This window comes from Nothobranchius furzeri, chromosome 12 (genome assembly GCF_043380555.1).
Source record: "Nothobranchius furzeri strain GRZ-AD chromosome 12, NfurGRZ-RIMD1, whole genome shotgun sequence".
Classification (NCBI taxonomy): domain Eukaryota; kingdom Metazoa; phylum Chordata; class Actinopteri; order Cyprinodontiformes; family Nothobranchiidae; genus Nothobranchius; species Nothobranchius furzeri.
Window position 1 is genome coordinate 28,729,567 of NC_091752.1, and position 13,297 is coordinate 28,742,863.

The following is a 13,297-nucleotide window of genomic DNA, read 5'->3' on the forward strand; positions in this document are numbered from 1 at the left end:
ACTGTTGAGGGATCAGTCTTTCCACAAGCCTTAATGACGTGTTTGCTGTTGCTGCAAGGCGGAGAAGTTTGTAGCACTGTTGCCTTGCAGCAAGAGGGTTGCAGGCTTGATTACCAGTTTGTTGTGTGAAATTAGCATTTTCTTCTCATGCATGTGTGCTTTTTTTCTGGGTGCTGGTTTCCTCCCAATGTCCAAAAACACGCAGCTTAATTGGAGATTGTAAGTTTTCACTATAGGTGTGAGTGAGTGGTTGTCTCCCTGTCTCTGTGATGGACTGGAGACCTGCAGGGTGTCCCATGCCTCTCAACCACTGACCACTCAAAAAAGACATGGCTGAGATAATCACTGAGTGAGAGAGCATTTGCTCATGTGGAACTAAATTTTTAAACAAGTTTTCCTCAAAATGACCAAAGTAAACATTTTTCTGTTAAAACAATGTCTCCTTCATATATTCCCTTCATCAACTTCCTTTTATTCCCATTTTCCAGGCCGCAGTCTGCCCCTGAGCAGCCCCCACACCGTGTCTCTGAGCAGCCTGTTGGATGACCAACACTGGCACCGCGTTGCAGTGGAGCATCGTAGCAATCATCTCAACCTCACTGTGGACAAAAGCACAATGAGGGTGGAGCTCCCAGCATGGTTCACCTTCTGGGGTCATGATCAGGTGCGTGTTTAACAGGCTCCAGTGCAGCTTGGAGTTTTTACTCGCTGATGTTGTTCTTGTTGTCTTTCTGCAGATGCATGTGGGAGCAGACCAAAGTTCAAACAGGAATTTCCATGGATGTCTGGAGAACCTGGTTTACAATGGCCTGAACCTGGTGGAGCTAGCTAAACACAAGGATCCACGGGTGGATGTGAAGGTAAAGTGTTTTAATCTCTCTCCCTCTATCTGTCTTTTGGTCTGTCTGTCTCTTTCTGTGTGTTTTTCTTTGTCCACCTGTCTGTATCGCTCTCTCTCTCTTACTCTGTTTGTCTCTCTTTCTGTGCGTGTTTCTCTTTTTCCAATCTTTCTGTCTCTGTCTGTCTGTCTGTCTGTCTCTCTCTCTTTCTGTCTCTGTCTCTCTCTCTCTGTCTCTGTCTCTCTCTCTCTCTCTCTCTCTCTCTCTCTCTCTCTCTCTCTCTCTCTCTCTCTCTCTCTCTCTCTCTCTCTCTCTCTCTCTCTCTCTCTCTCCATTCTGTTAGATCCCTTGAATGAAGCTTTTAGATGTGATCAGATGTTTAAGGAGCGCCGGTTTTCCCACAGGGGAGCCCTGATGTAACACATCCTCATTGCCATCTGGCTGCAGCTAAAACTTCCTCTGTGCCCTCAGAAAGCCTTTGATGCTTTCAGTTTGATTAGATCATTATTCTAATCCTTGCTATTATCATAATGTGGTTTCACTTGTGCTTCTAAGACTTATTGGTGAGAATCCAGCACACCAGGGTGCCTCCATGTTGCAAATTAATTCATACCCATGCAATATGTTTTCCTGTTTTAGATTGTTTCTCTCTCTCTCTCTCTCTCTCTCTCTCTCTCTCTCTCTCTCTCTCTCTCTCTCTCTCTCTCTCTCTCTCTCTCTCTCTCTCTCTCTCTCTCTCTCTCTCTCTCTCTCTCTCTCTCTCTCTCTCTCTCTATCCTTCACCCGCTTCAGGGCAACGTGACCTTTTCCTGTTCTGAACCTGTATTTGTTGCTGTGACGTTCACCGGCCCCCGGAGTCTCCTGATTTTACCAGGTGGCTCAGATCCGCCGTCAGTGGGCGGGTCAGTGAGGCTTCAATTTCGGACGTGGAACAAGGAGGGGCTGCTGCTGACCTATGATCTCCCAAAGAGAGAAGGGACCGTGTGGCTGTACCTGAGCCAAGCCAGTCTGCATCTACAGGTCCACAAACCCGACAGGGCGCCTCTAGAACTCAGAGCAGGTCGGTCTGATAGACATAAAACACAAAGTTTACAGCCTCAAGTATAATTGTTGCCTTCTAGATTCAAGATCTTTTTACTGTCATTGCACAGGTGTACAATAAAACTGACTTTGCGCTCAGTAAAGACAGCTCACATAAGGAGGTAGTAAATTAACTAGTAAAATAACCTTAATAAGGCTAAAACAGAAGCCACATACAGGAGTATGTGAAATTAAAGGAATGTCATAAAAATGTTTGATATAGCTAAAATAAATTTTTGACATATTTTCTTTTGTTCTACCCTCATTTGGAGCTTTGTATATACAAATCTGTCTACAGAGCCTTCTTCTTTGGGATGATCTAGACTCATCTCCAGGCTATAGCTCTAAAAATGTAATACATGGGGTGAAAGGACAAAAAAAGTCTGGAAAATCAACAGAATGTGTCAAGGTGTTCAGGAATCAATTTTTTTTGAGAAGGATTAGGAAATTGTGTTACAAATGGAGGGTTTTTTTAACCAGGGGAACTCCCATTCATCCCATTATACTCCTAAATTTTAGCAATAAAAATACAAAATTAAATGCACAAAACACACACATAAAGGAGAAAATAGTTTCACTTTGATCTGTTACAGTCCCGTCATTTTGAGTAAAGCTAGCAAACCTACAGAACAAGCTAGGTTTTAAACGTAAACACGGTCACAGATTCTTCACCCCTCCTCTCAATTATCTTCTCTGAGACACTTATGCTGGAAACGAAGCCTGCGATGCCAGAGGAAACAAGATAGTGTTAAACGCCAGTCGTTGTTAGGTCTACATGCCTTTTGTTGTCCGTTAAGCAAAACCACAACCAGCCTAAGCAGCCAGTTATTTATAGGTCTCCTCGCTGTGCATTCATCTTTTTAGTACCTTCACTCAGGGGCATGGACGTCACTAGGATTGAGATATAGGGGGGGCTTAGCCCCAGGAGCTTGACCTCGAACGTTTTTTGTCACACCCTGCAAAAACTTTGTCAATTAATTCATTATCTGAAGAAAATCTAACAAAACCTATTATTTTATCACTTTCCTTTCCTTTCCTACTTTTGTGCATTTTCTCTCTTCTTTTTATAAAAAATAACACTTAATCAGTTAATTAGTGGGGTTTATGTTGAAGAAAGATTTTATGTAAGTCCATTAAAAATTTGATATGTTATATTTCCAAATAAAGCTATTCATTTCAGTCTACTGCACTTAACAGGGGGAAATGTTGTAGTCATTTATTTAATTTGTTTAATTACAACTTGTTTAATTATAAATGTTACTGAAATGTGACAATAAAGAACAAATGAATAATTGTCAAACTTTTATTCTGCCAAATGAGTGTGCAGTTGACAGTTTTAATATATGAATAACACTGCTATGATATGGAATAAAGGAGTATGTAATTAACAATTACAAGACAAAATAACAGTATATATGAAAATATCCAGCAAGTAGTAGAACTTATAATACAGAAAGTCAACTATACAGATACAACTTGACATAAGGTTGCAGGTCAGATGATAATTATAGTTTTTTTTTCTCAAGTTCTCTTACCTGTTCACTCCTAAATAGAAAACTGTTCAATTTTGCTTGGGAACTTTGTGCTCAGGTAAATGCTCATAACGGTGCACTCACCCCTGTTTTCTCTGTAGACCACTGACCTTGACCATGCAGATCTCCTCAGCATCAACCACCTGGTCTCTCTCCTGTTCCTCACTCACTCTCTTAAAAAAATATTCGTATATCCATCTAGCCAACACATTGAAAAACATTTTCAATTTCTAATGCCAAAAAAAATGCTACTAAGCCATTTAGTTTTCACTCACAATAACTGAAACAGCCATTGGTGGATAGATGGTACAGAATATGGACAACTGTTAGCCTAATATCGTCTATGTTTGGTTGCTCATGATGATGGCATTTTCCATAACGTCACATTAAGCTGCCAAAATTTATGTTAAAGTTAGACGAGTACAATATCTCCTTTCTTTACCAGAGGTAAACATAGGAAATATTAAGCAATTGACAACCCACATTGAAAGAATTCATATAAACATATAGGTTTTAATATATGTTTTGATGTAGCTTTTGAATATATGTGACATTATAAAACTGGCTGTTTACTATATTATAGATACATATATGTACCTATAATATATTATATATATATATATATATATATATATATATATATATATATATATATATATATATATATTATAGAAAAAATATATAATATAGAAAAATGGTCAGTAATATACACATTCGGCCAGATTCTGATTCAGGTTTTTAGTGTGGAGTGATTTTTGTGCCACCAACTGGAGCGTGCAGTGATAAATCTGCAAGAGCACAACCTGCTCTGCAGTCATATGCGGCCCTCTCTCTGCATGCTCAATTCCATCTCTGCCTGCACAAATCTCCCTGTTGTTGCTCAATTTGCAATTTACAAAGCAATGTAGCCTCTCCGTCAGCCAATCAGACAGCTCTCCATTATGCAATCAAAGCATGTCCAGAAAATACTGCCAGGAAAATTGCACTTTTTTCAGATAAAGAGGACTTTATATAATTATATTTAATTAGGTTGATTAACCCTCCTCTTTTCCTGGGACATTTCCACTGTTCACTTCCTTTTACACATCAAGGGCTCATTTACGTCTAACCAAACAGAGAAGAAACACTTTATATGTTGAAATTAAAAGTCCTCTTTAACTGAAAATAGTGCAATTTAACAGTTTTAGGAATGGGCAATGTGTCTTTTCTGGAAGTCAAATATGGTCACTCTAATCATGACACATGAATTACAACAAAGTATTTTGCAGGCAGTGGATGGTGACTGGTAGCTAACCAGCAGCAGAAAGCAGTTCAGTAAGCTGTTAAATGGGTGTTTTTCTGTAAAGCAATATGCTTTGATTAGATAAAACAGAGCTGTCTGTGATTGACTGTTGGAGAGGCTACTTGTTGAGGAGAGCAGGGAGAGATTTGCATCGCAGAGACAGAGTTGAGCCCACAGAGAGAGCTGCAGCTGCTGCACACAAGCGCAGAGCAGTTTGTTTGTGCAGACTCATTACTGTACGCTCAAGTTGGTGGCACTAAGTCACTCAATGAACTGGCTGGCTTGTTAATCACGTCACTTCAGGGGAGTTTTCCGACCATTTAACTATGGCGCGGCTTTTCATTATGGTTTGCGGCATGTAAACATGCTAGCGGAGTTAGCATTAGCATGTCGGTGCGGTAACATTTTCCTCTCTCGTCTGAACTATAACCTTGAAATATTAACGGTGTGCTGCTGTTGCTGTCTTACCCTAATGTGATGTTGAGTGACTTACAAGAGCGCTGAGCAGGGTTTGCTCATCGATATAAAGGTTTTGCTGTATAACCCCTGCCCCTGACTTGTCAACAGAGCTGCCGGGCTTAAGGGGAGGAAGTCCTTTCTTGATACTTCCTGTGTGCGACGATGTAGTTCTATATTCATTAATTATTATTTCTGTTTCAGACTAAAAAAAAAAACTCATGTACCATCTACACGTGTCGTGATTGTGTTGAGCATGTAGATGTGAACAAATAAAAAAAAGTTAACTGAAAAAATAAAATAAACCAAAATGATAGGGGGCTTGTGATTATTTTAGGGGGGCTGAAGCCCCCCTAAAACGGACCTAATGACGTCAGCGCTCAGGGGTGTCAAACTCAAATTCACACTGGGCTGAAATGAAAATCTGAGACGAAGTTGCGGGCCAAACTTAATATTTTGTGAAAAAGTGACAGCAAATTTGCACATTGTCTTTATTAACACATATGCAACTTTGAACCTTTTAATTTGGAAACAAACTTATTTCTGCATTAACACTGTATGAGGAATAACCAAATTACACGCGAGCAAGTCAGTTTTAAATAAAACACATCAGTGTATTCATTACTTGTGGTATATTCAGCATTTTTAAAATCTATTCAGGATTTATGTTTTCTTGTTGTTTATTCATTTTTCTTATTTTTTGTTCTCCTTTTTTTCTCCTGTAATAAGTGTCATCGCTGCTGTGACATCTAGCTTTCCCCACTGAGGAACAATAAAGGGATTTTCTATTATATTCATCTATCTGCAGCCTTTCCACTTCCTGTTTACTGTAGGTTAAATCTTTTGTCACTGAACAACAACCAAATAAAAATATAATTTTATCTTAAATGAAAATGCAATATCTCACCCGTTAACTTTCATGTTTTGGAGCAGAAAAAGAGCATAAAACCAAAATATTCAAAGCTCAGTTTGCTCCACTGATTTACTGTGATGCTCACCTGTTCCAGCCAGATACCTGCATCATGGGGTTGAGCTCTGCTGAGGAGGAGACTCCTGTTATTTTGTTCATCTTCATTATAATAATGACAACATGACAACAGGTGCTCACATAGGTTTGTGCTGGTGAACATGTCTGAGCAGCTTGACCACGTTGTTGTGAGTCCGGGAGGAAACACAACGACAGCAACCACAGAGTCATGCTGATTTGGGCGTGTCGCTGCTGGCTGGAAATATATCAGCTCTGTCTGGAAGTTAGTTGGAAAACTTTCTCTTTCAGCCATGAACACATTACTGAGAGGTTAAAATCTCTGTTTCTGGCCTTCAACGTCGGCAAATAGCTGAGTAAACTCGGCGCTGAGTGAGAGGAGTGTTTAGTTTTTCCAAAACAGCGGAGCTTCAGACACCGGCAGCAGACGCTGGAAAAAACAGAAAGGAGGGGGCGCTTCGGCTCCGCGCTAATGCCCAAAGCATCATGGTAGTTGTAGTCTTTCCGGTAAAATCGGCCAGTGGGTCAGTTTTAATATATTTTTGATATTTATCTCGTGGGCCACATAAAAATGCTCCGCGGGCCTTGTGTCTGACACGTGCCTTAACTCATTCACTGCAATTGACGACTAAAGTTGTCAATTGTTTTTTTTAATGGGGCAGGCCTGGGAAGGAGCTTGTGCACCTTGTGAATACACATCACTGCTCTAAAGTTGATTTCCATCCATGTGCGTCACACATGACGTGATCATGAAGCAGACAATCCATGAATTAGGGGATCGCTTTGGGACGCCACTATGCTTAAAGCGAGGAGCAAACCGTAAAAGCTTTTGCAGCTATGACAGCAGACTGTGAAAGAACGGAAAAAGCTAAAAACATGCTGATTCTACCTGACGTAAGAATTGATTCTACTCTTTCATTTGGTAGTTTTGGTGTTTACATGGCCCCAGAGCACAATATTCTGTGACTCTTCAATAAAAAACTAAAAATGCTCAAAAACGCTTGCAGTCAGAGGCTTTCTGATCAGAAAACAGTTGGCAGTGAATGAGTTAATCTAACAGCTGAAATGTCTCCCCAGCCTCCATTAGTGTCTACAGGAGTTATTTATCACTAAATTAAACAAATCAGCTGTGTTTATGATCTAAAACATGCAGGAAAAACATGCTGGAAGCAGACTGCAGCGTCTGTTATGTCAGCATTTTTTCCCAACGAACAGTAGTCTGAGGTTGGAATATTTGGGTTACAGGCCAAAATTTGGCCAAGTATGCCTTTGAAGTAGATTATTTTAGTCGTGATTCATGTCATTTACTGAGATTGTGGAAGCCTCTCCTATCTTGTTTACGTATAAAATTCCACTGACGTGGTTTTTCTTGGTGATACATGATTGTTTCCACATCAGGTTCAGCCTTGAGTGATGGCCAGTGGCACTCTGTAGATCTAATATCAGGACAAGAACATCTGACCCTCACAGTGGACAAAGATGAGGGAGCTCAAGCAAGTCCTTCATTTCTTGTCACACCAGGAGGTCGACTTTTCTTTGGTGGTGAGAAAGGAAATATACTAAAACTGTTTTTTCTTACTATTTCTGTGAGAAGTTTGCTTGATTTTGTGGCATTTGGAGGGTTTTCCAGTGTACCTGCCCCTGGTTTCTTCTACTTGACATGTATGATTTTTGTCAGGTTGTCCCACTAAAGAGACAAACATGGAGTGCAGGAACCTTTTCAGACATTTCCAAGGCTGCATGCGTCTGATAACCGTCAACAACCAGCCAGTGGATCTGATCAAAGTGCAGCAGAGGATGATGGGAGATTTCACTAACCTTCAGATTGATATGTGTGGCATCATCGACAGGTAAATCCTGACAAATCTTTTATTTGTTTTTCCATAAAAACTGCATTTACATGCATCATACTTTGTTGAATGTGTCTAAAATATTTGACAGGATCAATCATTCTGATAATTTCCTGGTGCTGTAGAAACGTTGGCCTCATATTGTCTTTTCTCTTTTCAAATTGTTGGAAACATCAAAACGAACGAGCCCGTGTGTGTGTGTTTTATACTAAAACACTTCATTCTCACTATATTTCATGACAATTAAAACCAAACAGTCTACAGTTGATCTACAGCTTTTGTTTACGAAAAAGGCCATCTGGAATATCTGATTTGCAATCAGCAACCTTTGACCTTTCATTTACAATGTCCTGAGATGATCAGTATGAATATGCAGAATGCAGCTGGTTCATGAAAATGCTTGCAAGTTATGTCAGTTTACACATGAACAAAAATAAAACAAGAAGAAAATATTGTAAAAACAAAAGAACTGCATGAGAAGGAATTATACATCATATTTTTAAGGGGACATATTAAAAGAAAATTATATTTAGTATCCTTCTGTATTGCCATGTGGGTCTCTACTGCCTCTGTAAAAACACTCCAAACGTGAATAAAATCCTTCCATACATTTTCTGTCAGTGTTTGGATTTAGGAAAGTGTGCCTAAAACAAGCAAGAGGTCCCCGTTTGTGACATCACAAACAGGGAAATTAGAAAAAACACAAATTAAAATACACACAAATGAAATTACAGTTTAGAGCTAAAGGAGAAGACAAAGTCACAGTGCAGTAGAGATGATGCATGATAAGAAACAATTCATTTAAAGGCTGATGAGTACATTAGGGTTTTTAATTTTGTTTTAAACAACTCTAGGGTTGGGGCAGATCTGAGGTCATGGGGAAGCTGATTCCATATGTGAGCAGCATAGTAACTAAATGCATCTCCACCATGTTTTGTTCTGACCCGAGGTTCTCCCAGCTGACTGTTTCCAAGGAATCTCATAGCCCTATTGGGTGTATATACAGGAATGAGATCTGACATGTATTTTGGGTCCATGCTATAAAGTGATTTATAAACTAGTAGGAGAACTTTAAAATCTATTCTGTAGTTTAATGGTAACCAGTATAGGGATCTAAGAACAGGAGTGATGTGCTCCGTTCTCTTAGTTATTGTTAAGACTCTAGCAGCAGCATTCTAAACAAGCTGCATTTGTCTCACAGCTTTTTTGGGAAGACCAGTTAGGAGACTATTGCTATAGTCCAGCTGACTAAAAATAAAAGCATGAATACGTTCTCTAAGTCTGTACATGAGACCTCTGACTCTTGATATTTGATGAAGGTGATAAACGCTGATTTAGTTATAGCCTTAATACGTCCAAAGAAATTCAGGTCGGAGTCAATGATAACACCAAGATTTCTAACCTTGGTCTTTGTCTTTATTCCCCTGGAGTCCAGCTGAGCAATGAGGAGTAGAACCACCTCATCTGCAAAATAGAGCTGCTGCTCCAAGCCCCTCTCAGATATCAGAGCTTCTCAGCTTGTTGCAGCCTGAGTGGCAAATGGGTGGGTGTGGCCAGCTCCAGCTCATTTTCTTAAAGTGACAGAGCCCTGAAATGACTCAATCTGGAAGCAAATGAAAGTGTCCAGAATAAAATAGCTGAAATCCCTTTATCAACAATAGAACTATTATAAACTATGAGAAAAGTCACTGTCACAATGCGAGCGCAGGAGGATTGGACCCAAAATACAGAACACCTCAACTCAAAGCAGAAGAGATCATTAAAATAGAAAAAATACCTTTATTAGGATGAGAACTGAAAAAACAAAGACTGTAGGACACAAGGTCAAGAATCTAAATTTCTGTAGAACAAAAACAAAAGCTCACACATGAGCCAGGATCTGTAGGAACTAGAGAGGGACAAAAGCAACGCTGACAATGAACCGACAAACACTGGAGCCACATACAGGGTTATATACACAGGGCTGGGGTGATAGGAGACGAGGAGCAGGTGCGTGGGGACCTGGGCACAGGTGAAACCATTAACAGAGAGGAGGAGCAGAACGGAGCAGGGGAGGAAACCAGACCTAACTGGGGAAGGGAACACACACACACACTAAAGGAGACTAAGGAACTGAAATAATAGACCTATAGAAACTACAGTGGGGAGACTAAGGTCTAGTCTACACGTAGCCGGGGTTTTTTAAAAATGAATATCCGCCCCTCCAAAAACTTGCATCCACACCACCTCATTTAAAATAAAACTCTGTCCACACGTACCCGGATAAATACGTTGTTAAGAACATGCCAGACCTGTAGGCGGCAGTACTTCCCCCGAATTGTATCCAGTCAGCGTCGTCTGTGGTCTTCCGCAAGGAGCAGTAATTCCGCTCGCAAAAACAAAGCAAAAAGCGCTTGGACAATTGATAAAGCGAGCGCAGCTCTGAGGGCATCCATGCTGTCGGCTAGTGTAAACACAGGTCGCACACGTGATGTCAGCATTTTTTGTCGTGGAAAGTGACGTTGCGGACCTTAAAACTCCGGTTATGTCCGTCCACACGCAGACACCCAAAACGGAGAAAACGCAGATCTTCTCTTTGGCTGGAGTTTTTAAAAAGATCCATTTTCGTGTGAAAAAACTCTGTTTTCGTGTGGATGACAGGCCAAAACGTAGAAAAATATCTACGTTTTGGCAGATCCCCGGCTACGTGTGGACAGGGCCTAAGAGAACATGAGGAAAACCTGGAGGGAGCTGGGGACAAAAAGGGCTGGGGGCTAAAAGGGCACAGAATGTGAGGGGACACCTGGAGGGGGCAAGGGACCAAACGGACACAGAACACGACGGTCACAGCATGTTTTTAATTTTTAATCTGTTGTTTTATTTTCTCAGATGTTCTCCGAGTCACTGTGAACATGAAGGCAGCTGCAGTCAGACGTGGAGCACCTTCCACTGTAACTGCTCCAACACCGGCTACAGTGGAGCAACGTGTCACAGCTGTAAGAAACCCAGTTATATTCACCTGTGCGTTCATAAAAAATCTCATGAGCCACAGGAATTAAATGATAATTCACACACAGCTGAAAAAAAAGTGTCTATATTATGTAAAAAAAAAAAATTGTTAAAAATGCATCGATTCTACCACAGAATAACGGTAATGGTAAAAAGAAGTTGCTTCCCATGATGTCAGTGTCAGATTTCACTTAAAATAGTTTAGTTTTAACCAAATTTGATTAAATAGTGTTCAGTTTTTGGTCTTCCTTTTAATTTATTTTTTTAATAGTTAGTTTGCTCCTTTTTTGCAACTTTCTGACATGAAAAGGATATTTAGCAACTGTTTCACATTTTTAAATGCTTTTCTTGAGCTAAAATGACCCTTTACAGGGTTAATGAAAGGCCTCCCAGCCCCTATTGGCACCTCTGGCCAGAATATTCCACTTGCAACTTCAGACTGGCAAGCTGCGCTGTTGGGACATACCTGGTGCAGCAATCTGATTTCAGCACTTTTTCTGCATGTTTGAGATCATGAACACAGATTGTTTGTTTAATCCAGTGATGAATCACTCCTGTAGACACTAAGGGGAGACTTTTCAGCTTTCAGATTAAGGTGTTAAAAAGCCGAATGCACAGCAAGGAGACAAACGAACACTAGAGGGTGTAAAACGCAAGCAAAAACTGCCTTGTCCCCCTTATTCTCAAATCCAGCAGGAAACTAATGTTTAAATGATTTCAACCAAATTCCTGTAAAAGCAGAATGCCGTTTTGCATGTTTATTGGAACCCACAAAACTTTTAGATATAAATATGACATATCAAGGTTTTTCTAATGGCAAAAGGAAGGTCAGAAATAAAAATATATTTGCAAACATATTCAATATATTTAGGTCAAAACTATTAACCTGATGAAATGAGTGTGTGTGTGTGTGTGTGTGTTTTCCTGTACATACTACTTACTGAGGACCATTTTCCCAACAAAGTGAGGACATTTTTTTAGAAGCTTACTATACCAGTTAGAGGTATGGCGTGAATTAAGTTTTAGTTAAGGTTAGAGTAGGATTACTGTACTGTAGATCAGCATTGGATATGGCTAGGGTTGGTGTATGGGTTAGGCATAGTGGAATCACAAAAATAAATGGAAGTCCTCACAATGATAGAAAGACAGGTGTGTGTGTGTGTGTGTGTGTGTGTGTGTGTGTGTGTGTGTGTGTGTGGTTTTAATAAATGCATTTAGGTGCAATAACATTTTTAAAATTGAGATTTCACTTCTATAAATAACAGCTGCTTATTTCTGAAAAAAGAAAGCATCTTTTTCTAGTAAAGTAATTTAAAGTTATTTCACTTTCTTCCTGTTTGTAAAAAAATAATACAAAAACAATTAAAATTAAAAAAGAAACACACTTAATTTTTAGAGTCAAGTGGAATGTGTGTATTTATAAATGTCACTTTAGCAGGTAAACTGGTAAAAATTTGCATTTCACTTGTAAAGGTTGCAGACCTTCATCCCAGCAGAATCAGTGACATCAGGACTTCATTTTTTTAGGTTGTTTTGCTTCTCGTTAAAAGTTTTCTACATTCTCAGAGATGAAAGGTGTTGAGCTAATCATTGTGAAGGCATAAAATCAATGAAGTCAAACTGAGGTGGTCTGAAACGTGTTGAAAAGAAAACACGTAATTACTGGTAAATGAACACAAAACCTCAAAGAAAATCAAAGGCAACTCTCAGTGTGAATTTATCAGACAATTTCACTTCCATTAATTTATGTCACTAAGGGCAATCTAAACATCTGATGATGAAGATGGTGCTGATGAAGATTGTACTGGTGCTTCTCCTTTTCTCCTCAGCCATATACGAACAGTCCTGTGAGGCGTACAAACACAAAGGGAACACATCTGGGTTTTATTACATCGATGTGGATGGCAGTGGACCAATCAAACCACACCGGATGTTCTGCAACATGACAGGTACACACACACACACACACACACACACACACACACACACCACAAAGTATTTTTTCTACTCCCCCTGTCTATCTGTCCTGCTGAAAAAGCGTAAAATGGTAAAAAAAAAATCCAATTTGTTTTCCAAACAGAGGACAAGACGTGGACGGTGATCCGACACAACAACACAGAGCTGACCAGGATCCATCCGTCGCCAGAAGGAGGTCAGATTTACTTTGAATATGCAGCCAATGAGGAGCAGTTGTACAAAATGATCGACCAATCAGAACGTTGCGAACAGGAAGTAACATACCACTGCAGGAAGACACCCCTTCTCAACACACCAGGTGAGGTTTG

The 13,297-nt window shown here is 39.9% G+C and overlaps 1 protein-coding gene across 2 annotated transcripts in view; it reads left to right on the forward strand.

Moving 5' to 3' along the window:
- The window catches only part of LOC107375799 (contactin-associated protein-like 4), a 68,803-nt gene that overhangs the window by 42,226 nt on the left and 13,280 nt on the right, over positions 1 to 13,297 (forward strand). For both annotated transcript variants that reach the window (XM_070542511.1, XM_070542512.1), the window contains 8 exons: positions 489 to 664; positions 738 to 860; positions 1,632 to 1,899; positions 7,573 to 7,716; positions 7,853 to 8,024; positions 10,893 to 10,999; positions 12,842 to 12,961; positions 13,093 to 13,287. In XM_070542511.1, coding sequence (XP_070398612.1) covers positions 489 to 664; positions 738 to 860; positions 1,632 to 1,899; positions 7,573 to 7,716; positions 7,853 to 8,024; positions 10,893 to 10,999; positions 12,842 to 12,961; positions 13,093 to 13,287 — 1,305 coding nt within the window. The remainder of the gene's footprint in view (positions 1 to 488; positions 665 to 737; positions 861 to 1,631; positions 1,900 to 7,572; positions 7,717 to 7,852; positions 8,025 to 10,892; positions 11,000 to 12,841; positions 12,962 to 13,092; positions 13,288 to 13,297) is intronic.